The 26,160-nt window shown below is 40.7% G+C and overlaps 1 protein-coding gene across 1 annotated transcript in view; it reads right to left on the bottom strand.

Moving 5' to 3' along the window:
- Positions 1-26,160, bottom strand: part of NEK11 (NIMA related kinase 11) — a gene marked incomplete at both ends in the record, with an annotated part of 143,220 nt that overhangs the window by 73,469 nt on the left and 43,591 nt on the right. The window contains 9 exon segments of the mRNA XM_084247818.1: positions 668-782; positions 3,293-3,386; positions 4,446-4,565; positions 7,355-7,440; positions 9,615-9,693; positions 9,782-9,931; positions 16,952-17,078; positions 18,624-18,688; positions 25,337-25,455. Coding sequence (XP_084103944.1) covers positions 668-782; positions 3,293-3,386; positions 4,446-4,565; positions 7,355-7,440; positions 9,615-9,693; positions 9,782-9,931; positions 16,952-17,078; positions 18,624-18,688; positions 25,337-25,455 — 955 coding nt within the window.

Genomic DNA, 26,160 nt, shown 5'->3' with positions numbered 1-26,160 from the left:
TGAGCCCCCTCACCCAAAGGGCCATCATCTCCTTCCTTTCTGTGGCCCTGACTGTGATGGGCACTGAGCAAGGCCATGTCACATGTCTGTCCTCATTTGTTTGCATAACAAACCTGGCAGGGGGAATTGATTCTTGCTTCATGGATAAGCAAATTGAGTCCTAGAGAGGTGAGGCTGCCAGGGATTTGCTAGTAGGTTGTAATTCTTCTCTACAATACAAGCTTTTGACTATTTGGGCAATGGCTCCCCCCACCTGTGTGATGGCTCTGAGCACCTTTATTCTTCTGGCCATGACTGCACATTCAGATGGTTGATTTTCAAAGTCTGACCTCATTTTTTCACTTTAAATGTATGAGGGCCAGGGAAAGCACACGCAGGAGAGGGAAGCAGTGCTCGCGAGCACGCACGCCTCCCTGTCCCCAGGTCAGGTTCCTGAGAGTACCGAGTAACTGAGGCAGAAGGAGCACTCCCTCGCCTGGCACAGATTTCAACTCATCTTCACTAGTACAAAGAAGATGGGAGAGGACAGACAAACCCAGTCTCTCTGCATTCCAGCCCAGGCACAGCCCAGCTCTGGCATGGAGGTACCACACGGATGCAGGCTTCTCTTAGAGGTCCCCAGAGGACCTGCCTCTGCCCCCCGCCAAGGACTGATGCAAACACATACCGTGATCTCCCAGGTCAGCGCTGGTGTCCTCGACATTGGACTCAAGTGTGCTGAGGTCCAAGGGAGACACGGGCTGTGGTTCCGACAGCTTCTCTGATGTCAGGTCACCAGGTTCCTTGTGGAAGGGAATTAAGAGTTTACGAGAAGCTGCTAGAAGATAACAGCATTCCCACAAAGGAAACAAAATTCTTGTTTATGATGACTGGAAAGAAAAGTCTGCTTAAGCCTCTCCTAGACATAAGACTTTCAAATTTCAATACGGTGGTTGGGGAGAAGAGAGTCAGCCCTGAGTCCACTGGACAGGGAGCCCTGGGGAAACACTGGCCATCTCAGGACCTCAGTTTCACGGCCAGGACCAGGGCGAGAGAGGCTGGTGCAAAATTGCACCCGGGTGCAAAATTGAAGGGGACGCTTCATTTGGGCTCAGGCCAGAGCAGGCCCAGCCGGCAGCTGAGAAGCGGCGCCTCCTTCAGCTCTGCACCAGATCTCAGGCTCACCTCGGCCCTGCCCGCCCTGCTCCTCATCTCGAAACAACAGGTGTTTGGATGACTTCCAAGTTCTCTTTTAGCTTGGAAAGTGTAATTTTGTGAATTCCAGTTTCCGAAAAGAAAGAGGTTTATGAAAGAGACAGGTGACGGTATTCATACTTCAAAACAATAAAAGCTAAACTTCTTAAATATATTCATTTTGCCTTTTTTTTGCCTTCAGGTTTGTGTGTGCGGGCGCTTGGAGCTTGAGTTAATGCTGAGGTAACCTCCTTCCTTGATAAATGGCTTTCGTGGAGAGCTACTCCCAGGATGTCTTCTCATTGAAAACAGAAAGTTCAAACTAACCTTGGGTAAATAAAACAAAGCCATCTCTGCTGTGGTGCAGCATTTGTGGAAACACAGTCAAAATGCTTTCAAGAGGTCCGCTTTTTGTACTGTCACAGGAGGCGGAACTGGCTCCAAACTTCAAAGGCTCACTGATAGCACACGGAGAACTTTAAGAACAAAGACCAAAGGCCACACAAAACGTGTCTCTCCGTGTCCTTCAGAAATTATTTAAAAATAAGCATTTGGACTCTCAATTGACTTTGATTTGCTGAGGTTCTCTTTGAAGAGAACGGATAGAATTATCATAATTGCTTCTCTCAGAAAGAGGAGGCCTCGCTTGGGTCTCTGATCCCCATTACTACTTCATGTATGGAGGCCTGATCTGTTCAGAAACCCAACTTTGGCAGTAGCGTCACACACGTAGGAAGGCCAGGCCAGGCCTGTCTCGTGTGCCGTGGCACCTGGCTGCTCTGAAGCTCATCCTTTAAGGAAACGCTGCCTGACAGGAGGCCACGTTCAATGAGGCTTCAAGATTTCAAAGCCCAAGTTCAGCGAAGCAGAGAACGCCTGACAAAATAAAAGCCCCTCTCTGTTAGGGTCTGGAAAGCAAACCGAGTCACTCTACTAAATGCCTCCAAAAAAATCTACAACAGGCTTACATGGACACCGCCCGCCCACCCTCGTCCCTGGCTCCCTCGGACTCCATCTCCTACAACTGCCTCTGAAGTCTGTTTGCTTCAGTCAGGCAAGAGAAGGGAAAAGGGAGAACCAAGACAGACTCATAAATATGTGTGTGGGCAAAGACAGGACCTTTTTCTCTTCTTTCCCTTTGTTGTCACATTTTTTTCAGAGTCTTACACATAACTCATCTGATTTCTTTCTTACATTTTATTTCATCTTTTTTTTAAGCTCAAAAGTGCCTTCCCTTGAGATGCTGAAAGTCCTCGGTCCATCTGCACAGTGTTGGGCTTCCTCCTTCCTCTCCGCTTGTTCTCTGAGGACCACGAACCCGGCCTCCCTCCCACGCCTGCGGATATGACTAAACTTGCCTCTTCTAGGCGTGGGCTCCTCGCGTCAGCCTCCTCGCGGGGCAAACAAGCAAGGCTCCCCTCAGGCGTCTCCTCTTCTCCCGCGCCCATCACAAGCTTTTTTTCCTAAAGAGATGACCAGGAGGGCTGCTTATTGGTGGCCTGTCCAGGTCCTTCCTCACCTGCAGTGAGGATTAAACATTCGCATTCCTGCCCATTATTTACCAGAGGATGGTCCAGGGCCAGCAGCATCAGAATCACCTGGGAGCTTGTCGGAAATGCAGTGCCCCAACCCCACCGGAGATCAACCAAATCAGAACCTACATTTTAAAGAGACCACCGGGGTTCCAGCACATTCTAAAGTTTGAGAAGTCCTGTAAGTCCTAGGAATTTGAAGGAGGACCAGTCCACGGTGCATCTGAGAGGTCAAAGGTTTCCCTGAAGAGAAGGCAACATTTGAAAGACAAAAGGTGGGATGCCAACAATGGGCGGTAGGGAAAAGGCTGATGTGGGGGCGCTGAGCAACTCCTTCTAAGGCCTGGACCAGCAGGGAAGAGGCTATTATCTTTGAGAGCTGAATCCAGCTTCTCTGAATGAGTGTAATCACTAACTGTTGGCCCCACAGTCTAAGATGAACCCCAGTATGTCCTGCCTGGAATTGAGCAAAGCTGGTCATTTTTTCCCCTGCCTTGTCCCTTTCTCTCCCCAAAGGGACCCATGAATCCGAAGAATCTGAAGCAAGAAAAGGTCTGATGTAAAATGTAAAGTAAGAGAGTACTTACATGGAGCACATCGACATTTAGCTGCTGAAAGTTCCGAGATCTCAATTCTTGCATCCGTTTGTTATTTTCTTCATATTTTTCCTCCACAAGCTTTCTGCAAATTGAAAGTGAATGTAGAAAAATGGCTGCGATTTGCTAAAACCTCATGCAGGTAAGTGTGATCCCTGTTTCAACAGGCAAACAGGGGAGTTGGGGAGCCAGGCCAGCTGTGCGCAGATGTGTGCAGGGCAGCACTCACAGGGTCCTCTCATGAAGCACTCACAGAACGCTGTGGTTCTTGAACCCAACTCAGAACACCTCATGTGCAGCAGCACCCGGCACCCGGCACCCATCCCACATGCTCCCAGACTGTGCCGACCAGGTACTGTGTCCCCAGACAGTGCTGGCCACATGCTAGTCACTCAGTGTCTGCTTTTGGGACACACCAAGCCCTAAGCCAGGAACAAGCTACCTGTCAAATATTTGTGGAAAATTTCCCTCACTGCTTCTTTTCCTCTAGTAGAGTTGAATTTATTATTTTTTTAAAGATTTATTTATTCATGCATACAAGAACTGGGGTACAGGCCAGAGGTGCAGGGGGTGACAGGATTCACCAGAGACAGAGTGGGGAGCAGAACAGGCAGATGTACTGAATTACACTGCTGAGGGGAGCAGCCAGCGAAGACAGGAGAGGTCTGCCTCCTAAATCAACCATTTCCTGCCAGCCTGTTCTCCCTATAGATTTGCCAGGTCCATCGGCAGACGGGGAACAGGGAGCCTCTGGGAAGGATGATGGAATAGTGACACTGCCCATTTGCCCTCTCGCCGGGGTACATAGGAACAGAGGTGTCAGTAACAGCAAGGCTGACTCTGTATTTTCATCACTAATAGTTTTTCACACAAGATTGAAGGCCTGATATTAATAGCGCCTGGCATCCAATAACCATCTATGGGCAGAAATAACCATCTTTTAAAGGAACGAAGGAGTGAATAAACAAACATACTGTTAGCGGGAAAAGGATGTCAACCCATTCAATATCGGGGCTGCTCTATAGCAATACAATGATTAGCTGCATTTTGATTTCTGGCTTTGGTGTTTGCTTTTCATTGGTGAATTCCTTTAGACCTCGGGAACTGGCCCAGGGTGTGGGGTACCCTCAGGAAAGCAGCTTACTTTAGCTTCCCTGCTTTCTCATCGGCTGCCTGAAGCTTTCTCAGACGCATCCTCTCTCTTGGAGTCATTTTCTGTACTTCAGACAGCGCCCGCAAGGTCTGCAGGTGGATCTTCTTTTGCCTATAGACAATAAAGATTCTCCAGAAGCAATCCATCCAAAACATGCTCAGAAAAACTAAGTGAGTATCTTGCAGATATATCCTTATACTGCTGAGAGGGGAAGAGCATCTTGAGACAGGCCAGGCAAGAGCTAATAAACTCTGGAAGGGTAATGAGCCAACCAGGACTGTGGTTAATTGGCAACATTTTTCAAATTAGATTTTTGTTTAAAAGCAAATTATGTACTTTCCAAATTTCTGCTCATTTCATTGCCTATGACTGGTTTTCATCATGTAAGACAAATTGGGATCTTGGCCATTAAAAAGTAAATAGACTGGCAGACTAATTCATTGTAGACAAGACATACTATTTGGAATTAGGCAGCAGGGTTTATATGCTGTATTTACCACTTATTAGTTCTGTAGCCTTTGGGAGATTACTGAACCTCTGTTTTCTCATCCATTACCCAAATGGGCTCAAGTGAGAATTACATGAGAAAGTACGTACAGGGCACGTCACATAAAAAAGCATCCCCCAAATGGTAGTATAATAGTTAGACTGCAATGAATACACTTTATATTCTAGGCTTAACACAATAGGTATTTATGACATCATTGCATGGTAGTTACAAAGGTTATTAACATTTTCTGGATTCAAGTCCTAGCTCCCAGGTTATATGCTATATCCTCTTGGGCAAGAAAATTAACAATTCTATTGTCAATAAAGAATAATAATGATAACAGTACCTACTTCAAAGGGTTGTTGTGAGTTTAAATGTACTCGAAGTACTTTTAACAGTGTCAGGCATAAAATCATTATCTCCCAAATTATTAAGCAATATTATTTAAGATATTATTTCTATATCTTTAGATACAGAAATGTGCTACATTACTCACTCACTGAAAGGTCTGCAACTACTCTCTCAATGACAATTGTTTCTCTCCCTGAATTGGTCAGAGACCAATACTGCAGGACACTGTCTACATTCAACGCCCTTACGAAAAAACACTGTGAGAAAATGATAATAACCACTGTAGGGAGTTCTCATCCTTCTGGAATACGGTCTAGACTAGAGCCGCTGGGAACATGTGACTTTCAGGAATACACATCCCTTAAGACCAGACACATCTCCTTGAAACACAGCCATAGATCTTGAAAATAACAGTGATGATTTGAAATCAATATTTCATAAAGTGAAATGCCATCTAAACAACTGGACCCTTGCACACTTTCATCAGAAACAGTATCAGCAAAACTGTCACAACTAGTGCAAAAATGGCAACTAAAATTAGTCCAGTATTTAAAAATTAAGATATCTGCTACTCTCACATTTCTAGTTAATAAATAAAATGTGAAGTTCCAGGTATTCTTGAAAGAATAGGTAGTAACCCCAGAAAACTACATTATAGCAGCATGCCTAAAAATGTCTCCCAAGATGCAGTATTTTTAAAATGAAGATTAATCATTAAAGAGTGAACATCTTTGGTGGACCAATTTCGTGGCTCAGAAGAGGCTACCCAAAGATGTGCCAAAGTGGCTTATTTATTATTTTGAGGTAGGATTGCTTAGGAAATGGCAGATGAAGAAATGATACTCGAAACCTCCTTAACTCCTGAAAGCAGGAACTAAATGACCATGTGAAGAGGCTCTCCCTGCAGCAGGAGGGATGGACACACTTCAGTGCTGTGAAGCTTTAAGGGCTGGTTTCTCCTGCATAAACAAGCTTTCCTTAACTCACTGAATTAGCTCTCCAAACCAGAATTTCAAGAATTCTTTTGTTTAAAAAGTATATAAGTGTGTTGTTCTGTTCCCAACACAGATTCCATATTCATCTCCCATATGGCATTTGCATGGATGTGAAATTAAGTTGGTCTTTTTCTCCTGTTAATCGGTCCTCTGTTGATTTAATTACTTTCCAGCCATAAGGACCTAAAAGGGTAGAGGAAGAATTTTCCTCCCCAACAACAGTTTTCTCAGTTTGAAAATGAAGATGGAAAACAAACGTGGTGCAGTTGAGAAACCATCAGACTGGGTGTTAGAGACGCATATTTGTGCTACTTGGCCCGGAAGATCAGGCTAATTGAGGGCTATGGCTTTCACCCCACTGCCTTGCACAGCTCTGCCATTGTTACTGGGTCCTTATAAGATCAAATAGAGTGTTCCTTCAGCAAAATTACAGTCTTTATAAGTGGTGCGCCCTGCAGTTGTGCAGTACACAGTCTGCACAGCTGTATATAGCTTTTCTGAAGTAGCCTAGCATTCTGGTCTCTTGTAAGTTACAGCACAGACATTTTAAATGAGGAAAGAGAAGTCAGGTCAGGAAATAATTATGGTTCTTTGTGAAATACACAAAGAAATACTCTAGTGCTTCTGTGTATCCCATGGAAGTTAAATTTTGGGTTATTTTCAATTGTCTCGGGATTCCAGAATGTTGCCTTTTCAACAGATACTCTGCCAGGTCCCATTAAACCAACTTGTGAAAGCCATTTACGCTTAATATGGATGGGTCATTAGCATAACTATCACTGAATGCTTGAGATAGTAATTTCTCTAGATAGGTACAAGGCGACTGCAGAGCTACCCTGCAGATCTGTAAGCTGTGCAGTGGTTTAAACTTTTATGATTCCAATTTGCTACCACCTGGGGCAGAGAGCTTTGGAACACTAAGTTACGGAAGCTCCTTAATTTCTTGGCAAGACTTAGTGAATTCTAGGATACATGCAGCCAGTTTAGCACTAATAGATTTTTAAAGACAAATGCATTTAACATTTACGCTCATTGGGCTTTTTAAAAACAAAGCAATTACTTACACAGCATTAATTATATGAGCAGCTTCCTTCTGACAATTCAAATTCTTGTCTTCCGGCGTCATTTCTGAATATCTACACATCAGGTGCTGGAAAAAAAGAACCAACCTGATATACCTTAATGACTCCTCTTCAAGGATGAAAGGGCATAAAACTACCAGGTGTCTTTTCTGATTTGCAGTATTATTGACCATGTCTGAGAGCTTGAAAATAAAACCCACTGATATCTATTTATCCCCGACAACGGGTTACAGAAAATTACATGTTAGCTTATGCAATCAGATCTCTGCACAGTCAGGCTCCTGCCTCCCTCCCCAACTTCATTTTGCAACCCCTGCTCTCACTCCTTGTCACCCAGCCAGGGCAGGCCCTCCCTCTGCTCCAAGAACACCTGCTAGCTCCCATTTCTGGGCCTGCAGTGGACAATGTCCCCACTCCCAAGGCCATCACTAGAGAGGGACATGAGAAGCACCCATCACAGATGCAAAATTTGAGGGGACAACAACATATCAGTAGCCAAGACAAATACTACTTTAAAGTAATGTTATTAAAATTTAGAATTAATACCAAAAAGTCGTGATGAATACTGTAAGTCAGACTACAGACAGGACGCAACCCAGAATTTATACCATCCTGCCCAACCGGCCTCAAACCAATCCTAGTCCTGTTGGATCCTGTCTTTCAGCTTTTGATATTTTGTTACTGGATTTTATAAATAGTGCATCAGCTTATTAGTTACCTTGGTTACTGAGTTTTTGGTGGCCTCTTTAATTTTGCCTCTGGGCAAATGCCTCACTTGCTGCACCCCAGTCCCAATAGGACCCTTGGATCCCTTTTGACTTTTTGCGGGGTATGCACATAGCCCCGTCAGTGTGGTTTTGATCTAACATAACATGGGCACCTATACCTCTTTTTCAGAGGACTTTCCCGGAGCTAGTGAAGACAGCTCTTTCTACACAGTGGATCCTTGAACAACAGGTAAATTAGGAGCACCGACCTCCCTAATGTAACTTTGGAGTACCCCCAAACATAACTACTAATAGCTAGCTGTTGACAAGAAGTCTTGCTGATAGTCAATTAACAATATTTTATATGCTATATGTACTACAATAAAGTAAGCTAGAGAAAGGACTATGCTATAAAACAATCACAAGTAAGAAAAGATACATTTACGGTACTGTACTAGACTTATCTATATGGTAAGTTTGTCATCTTGTTACAAGATGCGTCATCTGTTAGTACCTGCATGACTATTGTCATACATGACACAAAACACTGTCGATGTTACACACATTTCTAACACTAGACATCAAAAATGAAAGATAATGTGAAATAAATTCTTATTTACAGATGTAACGAATCATGCATTGATGATATTTACTGAAAAAAACTCACGTATAAGTGTCCTGTGAGTTTAAGCCCATGTTTTTCAAGAGTCCATTGTACTCAGGGATCTTCTGCCCAGCTCCCCTCCTGTCCTGCTTACCCTGCTCTCAAGGGGTTTCTCCTGAGAGCACCTAGTTAAGATCCCTCCCCTCTGAGCCTCCCTCAAAGGAACATGACCTAGGTCAGGGCTTATAACAGCTATTTCCCTATGATTTCAACACTTTCTTAGGCTCTTTATGCTGCCTGCTTCTTCTCATGTTACTTACTCCAGCTTTGACCACCAAAGCCCCTTCCTTACTTTACAGTGTTTGCTTTTTCCCTACTGCTCCTACATCAGGGAAATTGATCTGGAGTTTTCCTTTTTTTGTGTTGTCTTTATCTGGTTTTGGCATTAGGGTAATGTTAACCTCATAAGAATGTGTTTAGAATTATTCTCTTCCTCAAACTATTTTGATCGAGTTAGCTCATCTTTTTTGATAGTATTAGCTCATCTTTGAAGGTTTGATAGAATTCACTTGTGAAGCCATCTGGTCCTGGACTATTGTCTTTGGGGAGAGTTTTGCTTATTGTTTCAATGTCCTTGGTTATAATTGGTCTGTTCTTCCCTGTTCAGTCTTGGATAGTTGTATAATTCTAAGATTCTGTCCCTCTCTTTTAGGTCATTGTATTTGCTAACATACAAACATACAGTCACCTCATGATCCTCTGAATTTCTGTGATGTCTGTGATAACTTCATTTTGACTCTATTTGAGTTTTCTCCCTTCTTCTTTCATTGTCTCACTGATTCTTAATGCATCTCATTCCCACTAATCCTAAAGTATACATAGATGTTAAATGCTAACACGTGTTTCCCAGTAGCACTTTCATTTTAAATACCTGTAGTTGTTCATCAATGTAAGGGATTTTTAAAATTTCTATGGCAGATGGTCTCAGTGAAGGACTCTTGTTCAACATGCTGTAAATGTTAAAAACAGAATTACCTTTCAAATAAAATGTAAGTAGAATTTGAAATCATTTCTGTGGCGAAACATTTGTTACCATACCTTTTCATGATGGCATTCAATTCTTTTGGATATCTCTCAGGGAGGGAAGGCGCGTCACCTTCAACAATTTTTAAAACAATGGACAAGAAATTGGAGCCAGTGAATGCATGATGCATGCAGCACATCTCATATAAAATGCATGCCAGAGACCTGGAGAAAAAGTCACAGAATTGAATTAAGGAACAAATGTCCTATTTTAAGTCTGATAGCCACATACACAAGTTGTATTAGGGGGCTGGTTATGAGACACTAACGTGCACCTCTCTTTTGAGAAAAATTTCAGTTCCTCATTTTTTCCCATTTAAATATATGTTCACTATTTCAGACAGAGAGAAAGGTGAAAGAATAAAGCTCAAAATGTAAGTCTGAATGACTACTCTTTGTCTAAAGAGAGCAAACCAACCGGCAGGAAAATGCCTGCACATAGTAAGGACTCAATAAGAGTTTGATCATTGGAAAGGAATTTTTTACTTAATCTCTATGAAGAAAAAATATATAGCTAACTCTTGTCTTTCTAAGGCAGTTTCATTGATGTTTATATGCAAAACAAAGATTTAATTTATCAGCCTAACTTCCCTCAATGTGTAGCCAAGCATTTCATAAAAGGAAACTGGCACTTTTTATTTGTTTTCTGAATATAATCCATTTGCAAATAGGATGGAAGAGCTACTTGAAGCTTATATGAAAATGGGTAATTCTCCCTTCAGGGGTAGAACAAAGTATTAAAATTCTAGATCAATCCAACACTAGTTTGGATTAACCAGGCAAATCAGTAACCTCTAGACCAACAGAAATATCTTTAATTCTACATCATTAAGAAAACTAAGGGGGAATTCCTACCTAAATGTAGTCCTGAATAAAGGATTCTTTTTATTTTAATGACAATGATAGCTGAGATTTAATGTCTTACTTCAGGTGGTATCTGGACACACTGCCCACTTTCAGGGATCCCTATAACTCGACAAGCGGTGAAGGCATCAGACCACGGTACACAAATAAGACCCTCTAGCTAACGGAAAAGAAGCAGGTAAGTTCGGCTTTTATATTTCTGTTGCTTGAGGGGGAAGGGGCAGAGTGGTCTCTTAAGCACAGTGAGTTGATTACAAGTCAAACACTGGTTTTGTGGAGACCTAACTCCACCTGAGCCACACTTAATGAATTTATCAAGCTTGAAAAAAGATGCAGACTTATCTGGCTTACCAGACCATGGAAAAATTCGATCTAGAGGTTAATTCAGTAATCAATTAATTTTGATACAAGACCATCCTCTTTTTTGGAAGTCCTCTCAGCTACACTGAAGACACAACTGCTTTCCATTTACCTGTTTTACTTTGATCTACTGATGGAGAATAATTTGTCTACTGAACAGAAATTTTTGGAAAGGGAAAGGAAACTTTTGCACTGGTGCCTGCCTGCATGAACACATAACTGAAATATGAGACAACCTGGTTATAGAAACTACCATGACACATAGGGTTAAAGATTTTTTATTATCCTGTCACAAATTTTAAAATCTATTATATATACTTTCTATTATAGCAACTGTATATCAACATATCTATAGTTTCTATTTTCACCAATTTTCAACCAGACATTTCTACGTGAAAATAATTATATCATTGCAAAGTCATCACTTCCATCCTTTTTTGAAGGTTTTTCTATTAGTTCACCCCCAGGTCTTAAATCTGGCAATGTGGAAAGTTAGGGGGACAGTAGTGAGAAAGAGCAGTAAACAAATAAGTGAGAGGCACATTTTCCATAGAAGTCTGTGATTTGCATTCTTTTTTTTTTTTTTTCCTGAATACCACCACCTGTGAAGAAATAAGCAAATAAATCCCTGAGGGAGTGAATGTAGCAGGTTTGGGATCATGTGCCTGGGAAGCAAATTATACCTGAACTTCATAAACTTGCCATCTGTCCAAGTAAACTAGAACTGGCCAGAGGATTTCTGAAGCATGGGCTGATAATGAATTGCAAATGGAACTCAGACTCTGTCTTGTCTCAATTTACCCTTTGAAATATTCCCAGACTCTGCAAAGAGAAGACCATCCCACCGCAAAGCAAGACTGCAGTTGGTTGGGGGAAGTTTTATTGATTTTCTAGATAATATTTTTATTTGACATAATCAAGACCATCCTGACATCCATCTAGAAAAGAGTCCACAAAACTTAATTGAATAAACAGAGTAATAAAAATTTAATACGAGTATTTTTGCTGTGGTGTGTATTTCCCTAAATAAAAGTCTTCACATAAGTGGAATTGATTATCACCATAAACTGCATCTAAATATAATGAAACACTGGGCTGACTGAATGAATACTTAAGCAACATTATACAGTGACTGCTTATTAAGGCCTATCATGTCTCAGAACCTCCATCAGTACTTGCCAAGCTTTAATATGCATTAAATCACCCAGGGATTTTGTTACAATGCTGATTCTAAGTACTGGGGATGGGAGGAATGAAGCTATATTGGAAGCATAATGTTTGGATCCTCCTTGACTCCCCATGAAAAAAAGAATAGCAAATCCCAAATCTAGAGCTAACACTTTCAATGACACTAGGAGACAAGGTATCCCCTACTGAACCTCAAAGTACAAGTGAGTGAAGACAAACCACAACCACCACATGACCTGCACTATTTGCATTTGAATGAAAAGGAACAGGGGACTGATGGTGTGAATGAAGAACCCAAGAACAGAACAACCTCAAACTAGTCACTGAGTGCTAAAAAGCACAGAGGACTATTCTAAGAATAGTAGGTAAAACCAGTAGGGTGTCTGCCCAATCCAAAGCAGGGTGAACACAAGAAAACCCCAGAACCTAAAGGGGTTGGAGTAGTATAGCTCAGGACTGTCTACTAGAATTTTCTGCAATGACAGAAATGTTCCGTATTTCTGGATACAATAACCACTAGCCACACGTGGGTACTAAGCACCTGAAAAATGACTAGAATAGGAACTGAATTTTTACAAGAATATTTAAAAGGAAAGGTGAATTTCTTCTGTCTACCATACCATCCCAATAGAGTAGCATGTGTTGGAGAAGATCCTTAGAATTGTAGAAACAAAATGTGGGCAAATTTTATCCCTACATAAGTTCTTACTAAATACTCTCTTCCACAATCAAGCTTTACAATGTTTGGGGGAAGAGCATCTCACCTTCCTCCCCTGTGGAGTCCATGCCCTCCATACCACAGGATTTTGGTCAATGGAAGGATTGGGGGCAGGACCAACACCGGGGAGAGAGGGAGGACCAGCTGATCCCATGGCAGTAGAAGAGAAAATAAAAGGGAAAGTTTTTAGCATCTTTGGCTATTCTTGGGGTAATAATCAGAGATTCCATATAAACCACAAGGTTTGGGACATGAACAGGGACACTGTTCAGAGCTGGGGTAGAGAAGGAGGTTGCAATGGAAACAAGGATCCAAGCATCAGCCATTGCTGAGTGTTTTTCACTCAGTCACTCCTGAAAAGCTGGGGATGGCAACAGCCTGCGCTGGCCATGTGGCACAAACTACTTCACACTCAGGTTGAATGGCCGTGGTCCAACTGCTTTAATCATCTTTAATAGTCCCCAGTGGCTCTTTTAAGATTGACAGAGCTCCAGAAGTAGTAGAAAGTGGCAGGTTAATAGAAGGACTGCCTAGTTCACTTCTTTGTCTCCACGAGCTTCCCTGACTCCAGTCCATTTTCTACAACCTGTGCTGTCATCCTTATAAGACTAATTCCCCCAGTTGATGGCCTACTCTTTGCAAATATCCACCTTACCCTTCTCCTTCCTTTTTCTTAAAATTGAGATACAACTGACATAAAACATCATTTTCAGGGGCACACCATAATGATTTGATACATGGATATATGTCAGAATATTCAACACAAGAAGTCTAGTTAACCTTCCCGTTGCTATTGGGCTTGGCTACATGGCTTTCTCAGAATGCCACATCTGAGTGGGCACTTTCCATCCAGTTGCATGATTTTGCTCAGTCCCTGCTCTTTCTCTCCAGCCTTAGACAGGCTCATTTTAGAGCAGGGCACAGCTTAAGTCCTGGCACTGGGAAGCCTGGAGCCAAGCAACTCTGCAACTTGGAGAAGACTCATTAACCTGCTCACCAAATGTGAAGACAAAACAAGACTTGTAAGTACCTGAGATTTTTGAGAGTATCAACAATGAGATCACAATTATTAACCAAAGAGAAATTCCAGAATTAAAAAAGTACAACTGAAGTGAATTATTCACCAGAGTGGACAACAGTAGATTTTCACTGGTGGAATTGGTGAACTTGAAGATAGACTGACAGATATTATGTGATGTGAAGAACAGAGAGAAAAATGAATGAAGAAAAATAAGCACTGTATCAGACAAATGTGGGTACCCCAATGTACACAGACCGGGAGTAGCAGAGAGAGAAGTGAGGAAGGAGGAGAACACATGCTAAAAGAAATAATGGCTGGAAACTTCCCAAATCTGATGAAACATATTAATCTACACGTCTAAGGAGCTCACCTAACTCCACATCCAGATGTATCTTGGCAAAAATGTATCTATTCTTCCCACCACATAGAGGGCACAGGATCAAAGAGTCATCTGGTTGACATTTCACAGTAAGATAACACCAATAATGAAATACTCTGTTTAACTAGAATACCGTTCTGATAGGTGTACCGTTCTGATAGCAATGTCCTTTATTTCTCCTACCAAAATAGTAAATTGTAACTATTTAAGTCCATTTAAAGAACTGACCGAGAAACCCAACTCACACCTTATAGTTTTCTCCTGCAGGGAAAAAAATGTTTAGCAATAGCTTATAGAAATCAGGTAGATTCAAAATGTTGTCCTCAGAAAACCTAATTATCCTGACTCTTCAGACACTTGTTTATAAACTTTTGGAAACTAACCTGCTTTTAAGGGAGAAACTTCTGTACAATTAATGCTATAAATAGATGAATTTGAAAAGGTTTAACAGATTGCAGGAGGATAGGTTACATATGGGTGAACTTTAACAGATGAAAATATAATTGGTATTATACCAATTTTTCTCTAAGCACTATAAATATGTGCAGCTATTAGTGCTAAAGCAAAACACCTGCCAATTACTCATAAGTGTGTCTAATCCTAAGACAATATTCCACAGTAAACAGATTCTACACGCAGTATAAGAGAAAAATTCAACTCCATTCAACCTAATTTTTCTGAGTGTCTCCCAAAGATTACTCATCACACTTATGTATCTGCCACTATAATTAATAGTTCTCTGCGACTTTTTCTGCATTAGGTTTGGTAGTAGAAATCTCATTACCAGATAAGCCTGTTTTGATTCAGATAGAACCAAGGTAATTACTAAATTCATAATAAGGTGGTTATTTGGGATCAGGAGGAAGATAAATTCTTAGCTCACACTTGCTAAAGAGTAATAACCTCAGCAAAACATATAAAAATATATTTAAATTCTCCTGAATTTTTATCTGTGGAAGACGTTGGCTTTTTAAAGATTTGCCTTAGTCTAATGCTAGCTTCGCAAGTCTAAAATAATTTATAACAAATATGCTGCAATACTAGCAGACATTTTTAAAAAAGAAGACAGACATAGCTGAGACAAAAAAAGACTGTTTCACACTCCCCCTGTAGGTTCTGCAGCAGTTTCTAGGAGATACCCATCTGATTTGGTAAGCAGATGCATGTAGCTTACATGTAGCTTCCTTGCTGCATGTAATTCCAAAGGCTTAAATGATAGGCTTCACAAATCAATTTACTCTTAATTCAAATGATATGCTATAGCATCTTTCTGAGATACCATATGATTTTAAGCTGTAAATAATTACATGTTTGAATCTATTTTTAAATGTTAATAAGTGTGAAGAGGGATGTAGGTATGTAACTCAAACTCAATCCAAAGTCCAAGATTGATTTTCTCAAACTGGAGAAAGCTACTCCAAAAAAGAACCAGAAGATTTCTTCTAAGGGATGGGACTCTAACCACTGGAGTTTATACCCTAAGTGTTAGCACACAGTCATCGGCAAATAATAGGTGCTCGACAGAGCAAGATTGAAAGAAACTCACTCTAGGAACACACCATTGTGGGATTTTGTCTGTTTTGCTTCTGGTTTTTTGGAGGGGGTTGAGAGGAAGGTTGTAGCTGAACTGAAAAAGACCACCAGGGCAGAAACATGCTAACAAAGAAAAGACTCCCAAAGAACTTAGAAATGAAACTCTAAGAGTGAATGGAAGAGACAGGATGAGTGAGAAACTGCCACGCGCAGGCCCATGTTTGAGCGAGCAGGAGTGGTGTTCCTTAGGAAAATTCCAGAGCATGATTTACCCTGTTATGTTTACTTTCTCCTAATCAGAGGAAAGGAAACTTTCTACTTTATCCTCTTTAGAAGAACCGAGGGGATACAATCTTTCATGTGGCTCATCTTTGAAAGCTTAGAGCTACTTAAGTTGATTTGCATACAATAATTATTGACTTAATTAGCAAGCTCTCAGCTAGAGTGTCCTTCCAACATTTAAGAAACTAAAAATTATGTAAGATTTCTTTTCAAAGAACAAGAAATTTTCCCCAAATAGAATCTATTGCTAACAATAGAATACAATTTTCCACATGTTTTCTGCACTGAGATTTAAACTGGTTCCATGATGAGATAGAAGAAATTCTTTTGATACAAAGCTCAGAGAAAGCTCAGATGCAGCTATCACTAAACTTAAGTTTATCTAAAAGCTGACATCTTTAGCAAAAATTCTAGAAAGTAACTAGAAGGGAAAAAAATAAAAAACAAAGAAAAGCAGTGCATTCCTTCACAGAGGTCTAAGTTAACCTTAAAGTAATACAAAATAAAATAAAGCAGTGTTTGGGATTACAGGTGCTTTATTTAATGGCTAACAAAAACATGTCAAAGTAATGTGTATGATACATTGAGAACTTTCTTTTGGGTGAAGAGGGAAAAATCCAAACTAACCAATTTATGTCTGAATAAAGAAAATTTCTGAGATCAACTTAATAGGATAAATCAAGTTCCAATCCAAAAGAGCCTCTTATTCTTGTCACAGGTTGAATTATATTTCAAAGGGCTAAGACCAGTGGGTAGTAAGCAAGGGAAACTGTTGACGAATCGCACCATCCCTCCAGGCAAGAGAGGAACAAGTCATAGGGCCGCCCAAGGCGCACTCACCAGATGTCCGACTTGGTGTCATAGCCTTGGTGTTTCAGAGCCTCAGGACTCATATAATGGGGGGTCCCAGTTAAGGTTGTGGCTAGATCGCAGGAGCCCATCAGGAGTCGAGAAACTCCAAAATCACCTTGAAATAACAATTGATTTTTATAACAACTTTAAAACACTGAAAAATCAGCACTGGAAATTAACAACTGTCTAATCTGACAATTTTTTTTTAAACTTTTTTAAAAAATTAATTAATTTATTTATACAAGCACTGGGTACAGTCAGAAGCGCAGGAGGGTGAGAGAATTCACCAGAGCCAGAGCGGGGAGCAGAGCAGGCAGAAGGACCGAAGTACACTGCTGAGGGGAGCAGCGGGCGGCAGGAGAGGTCTGCGCGCCATGTGGGACCCTCCTCCGGTGGCCGGGGAGCAGCCGGGGATCAAACCGGCGCTGCAGATGCCGCGGGCAGCTTCGCAACCCGGTGCTCAACCAACCACTGCGCCACCGGGGAGGCCCTAATCTGACAATGTTTTGTTAAAAAAAATTTATTTATTTATGCATACAAGAGCTGGGGTGCAGGCCAGAGGTGCCAGGGGTTGAGAGAATTCACCGGAGACAGAGTGGGGAGCAGAACAGGTGGATTAACTGAAATACACTGCTGAGGGGAGCAGTGGGTCAGATAGGACAGGTCTGCTGCACCATGTGGGTCAGCTCCCTGGTAGTGGATTGAACTCACGCTGTAGGGCTAAGGACTGCTTCATAGTGCTGAGACTTAACCCCTCGCACCACCAGGGAGGCCCTAATCTGAAATGTTAATATGATTGGTTCAGACCATTTTAAAGGAAAAGAAAAGTGATGGCTTTTAAATTACACAATGCTGGTGAACAGCTTTAGAAACATAAGCCTTACAGGGGGAGAGAAGGCTTTGAGCCAGGAAAGTGAAGCTGAAACTTTATTTCTGGCATCATGGAAAGCCAGCAGATTGAAACAAAAAGCTATTTGAAGTCTGAATAACAACAAACAGTGATTCTGAAAGGGTTGAATATAAAGATGTGTAATTTCTTCTGATGGGGGACAGTTCGTTCTTAATTTCCAATAAAGAAAAGTTTTAAATCAGAGACCTGAGACTTTCCAAGAACATGATGACAAAAATTTGAATCCATTGGCTTCTCTACACTTGCTTAATTAGTTACATGCTTTTCTACCTTCCCTATCTGAGAACATCCTACAGGAAGGTTAAACAATCAGTTACTGTCATGAGTGGAGGTACAGATCTGAAGAAGAACCAAGGCTCACAAAGTCATTACATCAACATTTTAATTACCTGTGATAACTGCTAATTGCTGATGATCAGGTAAGAGGGGAAGCCTGTAATAATCAATCAAACTAATAAAATGAGTCTAACCACTTGCAAAGTGCCTGGCATGGAGCAGGAATTCAAAAATGATCTGCTGAGTCTATCGGGCATATAGGAAATGTCTTAAATCTCAATTTGTATCAGATAAGCAAGAACGAAATAAGTGGGTTTTGTTGGGCCCCAGCAAGTAAGAACAAAAGTTTGAGAAGTTCAAATCAAGTACAATTACTCTAACCTGTCAGGGCACCATATATTTCAATTTGATACACTGAAAACATTTGGAATATATGCTCCCATGTTTTTTAATACAAATTTTTAAAAATCTTACCAATTTTAAGTAGGTTATTTTTCAGAAATATATTCTTGGATTTCAAGTCTCGATGAAGTATCCTCCTAAAAAAAGTAAAGGATATACAATTTCAAGCAAAATACAAACATTTTAAAACCTGATATAAATAATACATGAGCATATGCAAAGGGATTCCCATATAAACATATACTTTCATGGCTATATCTTTTAATGTTTAAAAGCTATAAAACCTCAACATTTCTAGTTTCCCTGGGAAAATAGGAGTTTTAAAGCAAAGATTGTAAGTTGGAGGAACATATAGTAGGAGAAGAGTGACACAGTTTCAACTATTTCTATAGGACAGATTTTATTGTGTTTTTGAAGCATCATCTATGCAGCACTAGAACCAATAACCATGGAACAGTTAATGTAAGGCTTTACAATATATAGAAATTATATAATATCTATAACATACATGATTACATATATAAATTACATTTGAATCCAAATGTTCAGGTTTTATATATTTGTGGATACAATGTTGATGACGCTATTGGATAACATTTTATTAGTCTTACTATAAGTCAGTGATGTAAGTTATATCAATTACATCAGATATGTAATCAGACTTTTATTTTTTTTAAAGATTTATGTATTTATTTATACAAGCACTGGGTACAGTCAGAAGCGCAGGAGGGTGAGGGAATTCACCAGAGCTAGAGTGGGGAACAGAACAGCAGAGTGATGAAATACACTGCGGAGGGGAGCAGCGGGTAGGGCAGGAGAGGTCTGTCACATCATGTGGGACCCTCGCTGGCAGCCAGGGATGGAACCGGCGCTGCAGAGGCTGTGGGCAGCTTCGCAGCCCAGTGCTCAACCGCTGCGCCACCAGGGGAGGCCCTGTAATCAGACTTTTAAATAAATGTATCAGACTTTTATTTCTGGGATTACAGAGAACTAAACAAGTTGAAAATCGTTCTCCAAAAATGTTGAATAAAGTATACAAGTTTCTTCACACATGTACAGCTGACCTATGAAAAGATGAAGACAGTTCCTGGGGGTTACATAAAGAGAAAACTGAAAATCAGAGTGGGTGGGAGGTGCTGGTTTCTCGTCTAGCTTAGGGCTTTATCTGGCCCAGTAACCCAAGGGTTGGCTTTAATATGTCACAGAAACAATTGCCACGCCCTTGCGTCCATTAAAGTGGAGACTCCATAGAGTCTCCATAGATAAGGTATGAATCCAACATGTGATCCACACCTCACAAGGATGACCCTGAGGAATACTCACTCACCAGTAAACAAGTGATAAGAAAGCTTCTAGGCCTGGAAAGAGTAGAGAAAATAATATTCCCCTCATATTTCGTAACCATCTCTCTCTGCTTGTTCATATTTGAGATTCAAATATGTAATTATTGTTTGGTCTCAGAAATTAATACCAAGCCAAGAAATTAATACCAAAGTTGGTCCACAGCTGCTAATGTCCTCTTGGAACATCTGGCCAAAGCAAATGCAAAACTAAGAGTCAGCAGAATAACAGACAATGAAATTAGGCCCCTGAGAATTTCAGATCATCTAACAGGATACAAACTATAAAATAAGTACTTTATCTTAAATTATCAAAATCATAAAGAAAAGAAAAGAAAGTATGAGATAGAAACAGAAAACTACCCCAAAATACAATGCCGGTTTGTGAAACAACCAAATAAAATTTCTAGGAGAAAACATTCCTGAAATTAAGATGAATCAGCTTATATCTCACTAAATCTCCCAGCTTCCCTGGTTGTATAGAGAAAACGGTAAAATTTAAATAATCTGGACAATTAGAAGAAGCAGTGCTTTGAAAATATCAGAGATCAGCTAGAGTAAACTAAGGGAGTCAGACCTGAGGGGGCTCCTGGATGGAAGAGAATGGCATGGGGTGAACAAACACCCCCCAACTGTGCCAATCCCTCCAGGCATTTGGCCTAAGCAGAATGCTGTGGCCCACCTAGATCTTACAGCATTTCACTGGGATTGGAAGACAGACACTATGGTTCAGGGCTCTGAAGACATCCAGGACGTGAGGGGGCGCGTTTTCCAGGAAAAGAGGAGAGAAATAGTCCGACATTCTGCATCCAAGGTTACAAAGTCTCTCCAATACTGGACCAGCCTGTGGAAGCTTGAGGGAGTTGGCAAAAAGCCTTGGAGCACAAGTACCTTTAAAAAAAGTTTAGATTTTTTTTAAGGTTCAGGTCTAGGGGAGGAAGGAGTTTTTAGTGCTGCATTCCCAAGATAGCTTCTAGTGAACTGTGAATATTCTTGATTTGAAAATCATTATTTATAAGAGCTTATGCCATATGCTATAGAATTAGAATATTCAAATGCATAAATTAGCCAAATTAAAATAAGTCCAAGAATGCTCCAAAGGAGTAAACAAAATCTCCATTTCTTCCGTAACCTCATTCTTAGTTCTTCCAGGGTCTTTATTTCCTTTGCTGCTGCACTGTATTAGAACTCTCCAGAGAGACAGACCCAACAGGAGATGCAGAGATACAGAGATAGAGAGATATGAAACCCCATGACCTGCCCTCTGCAAGCTGGAGATCCAGGAAAGCTGGTGGCATAAATCTGAGGGCCTGAGGACCCGGGGAGTCCTCTCAGCCTCAGTCCAGGCCAAGCAGGGAGGTTGGAAGAGGGATGAATTTTTCCTTCCTCTGTCTCATGTTCTATTGAGGCCTTTATGGGATTGGGTGGTGTCCAACCACAGTGGGGGACACAATCTACTTCACTGAGTTCACAGATTCTTATGCTACGTCATCAAGAAACAACCTCATAGACACACCAGATTGATGCCCGCTCTGGCCACTCCATGGCCCACCAGGTTGACACACATTACCCAGCATGTGCACTAGACATCTGCAACTGAGATGCCCAGCCTAACTCCTACATGTGTTTTGTTGCCAAGGTAATAGGATTCACCAGAGACAGAGTGGGGAGCAGAGCAGGCAGACTGATTGAAATACACTGCTGAGGGGAGCAGCAGGCAAGAAAGGAGAAGTCTGCTGCTCCATGTGGGTCAGCTCTCTGGCCAGGGATCAAACTCATGCTACAGTGACTGGCAATAGCTTGACAGTGCTGTGTCTTTAACCCCTACACCACCAGGGAGGCCCTCAAAGTACATTTTAATATGTACTATCTACCATATGAGAAAAAAGCTAGAATACTACTTTGTAGCTAGATCTTTTTATTAGCTATATTTGAAGATTTAAGTTGTAGGTTAGATTCTTATTCCCAAATGCTCACACCTCTTGTGCTGTGGCTGAATGTCCCCTTTGAGAGAATTAGGTGTCTCTGCCCCTCTAACACCGGGGTTGGTCACAAGACCTGATCTGACCAGTGGTGAGTGAACAGAAGGGCAACTGTCACAACAGAATCCTTAAGGATGATTGCATTAAGAGCAATTCCACTAACTCTCTTGCTTTCCCCTTTGCCATAAGGAAAGTATATCCCAGGTAGGAGCTGCTGCCCCAGTGTGGGTGCTGGAGTGGGGAGACAGGTAGAGCGGACTTACAGCTGCCAACATGCAAAATGAAAGAGAAGTGATGGCTATAGCACCTGAGCGCGGGGCTTTGTATTAACAAGCTTAACTCCCTTCAGTGGAACCAGTCTTAGTGTTACTTGCTCAAGGCAGTGTTAGTAAATATCTGTAAATATCCTTAGCTCTTTACACCATGACTTATAAGTGTCTAAGCCATATGCTAAGAAAATCATTCTTTTAGATTTAAATTGTTTGAAATCAAATAATTAAGGTAAATTTACTTCTGAAATACGACACAAATTAAGTACTGAAAACTATTTTACAGTAATTAAATAAATATAAATATGTACTTATTATCAGATATATTTATGGTTAAGAAAGACATATATATGATTAAGAGTGTTTCCCCATTTAAAAATCAATTCTGGAGACTGGATCAACATGGAAAAACTTGTCACCCATTCCCACCAAAATTCCAAGAAATATGAAAATTTTCCAAAACAAAATTCATAATATGTCAGGCAGGAGACAGGGTAGGGTGAGCCTCGGGAAGCTCCACAGTCCTGCACATTCACTCAGGTGAGGCTGCCCAGGTCACTGTGGAGCAGAAAGTAGCATTCAAGGGAAGGCCACCTCCCCACACCCTGATAGTGAGGTTCCCTGTCACTAAGAAGGAACCAAGGCTACTCTAGATGAAATAGTTTCCACCACGGACAAACCCTTCAGGGGAACAATCTTCAAAGTTAATGATATGGAACCCATCATCATACTTCATGATTTGTAGGTTTGGGGTACATGTTTATTTCAGCTATTATATTAACAGTTCTTTGAAGTTAGGACTTATTTTTAAATTATTATTATGTAATGAATGTATGAACTAAAATATAAAGTTGCAATTTGTCCATACAGGAAACATCACAATAATTGGTTATAAAAATATAATGAATAGCGTCTCCCTGGTGGCGCAAGGGGTTAAGCATCACACTATGAAGCAATCCGCAGCCTCTGCAGCATGAGTTCGAACCCCGGCTGACCAAGGAGCAACCCACATGGCGCAGCAGATCTCTCCTGTCTCGCCCACTGCTCCCCTCAACAGTGTATTTCAGTCAGTCTGCTTGTTCTGTTCCCTGCTCTGTCTCTGGTGAGTCCTCTCACCCCCCACATCTCTGGCCTGTACCCCATTTCTTGTATGCATAAATAAATAAATCTTTAAAAAAAAATATATATATATATATAATGAATAAGGGCCTCTCTGGTGGCACAAGGGATTAAGACACAACCTATGAGGCTAACTGCAGCCACTGCAGCACTAGTTCGATCCCTGGCCAGGGAGATACCCACATGGCGCAGCAGACCTCTCCTGACTCACCCACTGATCCTCTCAGCAGTGTATTTGAGTCAATATGCCTGTTCTGCTCCCCACTCTGTCTCTGGTGACTTCTCTCATCCCCCACACCTCTGGCCTGTACCCCAGTTCTTGTATGCATGGATAAATAAATCTTTAAAAAATATATATAATGAATAAAAGGCATGATCATTTGTATTTTGAATCCCAAAGGATGATATTTCAGATCCACAATTATCCAAATAATTGGCATTTATACATTATATACACCACATATGTTTACAATTAATGACTTCTTAGGATGTTGAAGGATTTGAAAATTATAAATCTGTTCTTTGTAGGTATATTTTAAGTTCACCTATTTAATTATTACTAAACAGACCCAAATGTATTAAAAATAGTTGGGCTCCATAATCAATCAGTTTTAGTCTTTATGAAAAATGTACAGAGTTGGCATCTTTCTATGTGTTGTTTTCCTCATGTGTAAGCTAACAAATATGCCACAAAATAGTAAAGAGGGCCTCCCCTGGTGGCGCGGCAGTGGAGCGCTGGGCTGCGAGGCTGTCCACAGCCTCTGCAGCACTGGTTCATCCCCCGGCCGCCTGGCGAGTGTCCCACAAAAAAAAAAAAAAAAAAAAAAGTAAAGAAAATAAAGTAACACTACTATAAGTATATGGATATGGAAATCCTACAGTCAATGGCTTTGGGTAGTTTATTAAAAGATTATTTGATATTCTTTTATCGTTGTCTCAGGATAGTTTGACATCACTCAGAAGATTTTATGCGTTGTCCATAAGGCAGGGTTATCTGTACTATCAAGCATATGTTTGAGAACAGATACATGGCAAAGCTAAATAATCCGATTTACTTTTCATGCTATCAGATGACATATTTTAGCTATCCAACATCCACAGATAGCCAGACCTTGGTGTACCCTATAAATTACCACTTTTGTTCAAAAAGGTTAGTACACGTGCCAGCCCCTCCCAAATGGAAAGCTAACTGGGATGCCTCATACATTTACTTTTATTTGTCAATGTATGTTCATCTTTTCAAAAGTGTTCCTATCATTTTAAGGGTTTAGAAAACATTTAACATCTAAAATTTCTTACTTTTGACCATAGAAAAAGTCATGCAGATTTAAAATACATTTGTGAGGCAGAGGTTGGAAATGTAAATTATATACAATTGAACTCATAAAATATCTTCGACCTTCACATATATTTCACATTCAACCTGACTTTTAGTCTGAAAATTTCTGTCTCCGAGGCCAGAGAAAATCTTCTGCCTCAGTTACTCAGCTCATTCTGGGAGGTGAGCACAAGCAACGTGCAGAGACACCTTCGAGGTGACTGCACTCTTCATCTGTAGCATGCTGGCGTATTTACAGCTTGTCTGGTATAAGATACGATAAATTCAGTGCATGCTGGAGCTATCTGAGAACTCTTGTGATTCCTAAGCTATGACCAAATATTGGGTTGTTGGAAAAGTCATGACATATTTTTTCTATGTTTTTCAAGCAAAAATGCATCATGACTTTTCCGACAGCCCAATAATATCTAAGAGAATCTTTTAATACAAGTTTCTGTATTCAAGGTCAACTTGATCTCTAGAACAACAACAAAAAAATGCCACTCGAGAGAATCTGCGAGATAAAACTTCCTCATGAGAAAACATACTATAGATGTGTAACTAGAGTCATTTACCATTTGGACTTTTCTTTTCTTTCTTTCTTTATTATCATTTTTTAAATTTTATATAATTTTTTATATCACTTTTCATTTTTGCACAATATATGCATTTTCATCTTGGTTACAACCAAAATCCATTTTCAGGTTCAGACATAAGTATTAATAAATATCCTGTTCTCAATAGTAAATGAACATACCTTTCATGCATGTAGTCAGCTCCCAGCAACAGCTGGATAAACCATTCCATTATCTGACTTTCTGGGAAGGTTTTCCCAGCTGCTTTATATTCCTGAATTTTACAGTCCAGATCTCGACCCTGAAACAAAATAGCATATTTTTCATTATATATGTTATTGCTTAAGAATTTAAAACCAAGCTCTCTCCACAACAGTTACTATCCAGCAGTCACTGTTTATCATAAGGAAGTGAGGACATACTGCCAGCCTGGAACTATCACTGCCAAGAGTCTCTGCTTGACCAAACTCTAGTCACGCTCCTCTGAGCCCTCTTCTGGATGTGGCCTCGCTCTTGACGATAAAGACTTGAACAATCACAAACATATTTATAACAGCTAAAGGTCAGGGTGATCCTAGTCTGCCTTCACGTGTCTGCTGAGAAGACTCGAAGCTACCAAGAGAATTTACTGTTTGTTCCAGCCCACACCTGAAGATGGGGTCCTAGCCCATCTCTGTGGGAGGGTAGGAACATAACTTTGATAAGCACCAGGTAGAAAATCCAGATGGGCTTACGGGAAACAAGTTCTTACGTTTTGTAATTTTTCATTTCCCTGACTCCATTCACCCCCCTGCTGCCCCCGCAACTCTCTCATTCTCCCCTTAAAAGCCCCTCTACATACACCAGAAGGCAGAGAACGTCAGGCCAGTTGTTACTGAATAGAATCTGTTCTCACCATTTTAATACCCAATGTGTTTCTCTGCCATTAAAGATGAAACCCTTCTAAAGGGTTTTTATTTTAATTACCTAAATAGTATCTCAAAATTTATACATATTACATTGTAGC

This window comes from Talpa europaea (assembly GCF_964194135.1).
Source record: "Talpa europaea genome assembly, chromosome: 11".
Lineage (NCBI taxonomy): Eukaryota > Metazoa > Chordata > Mammalia > Eulipotyphla > Talpidae > Talpa > Talpa europaea.
The sequence above is the reverse complement of the archived record's forward strand: the minus strand, read 5'-3'. Positions and strand labels throughout refer to the sequence as shown.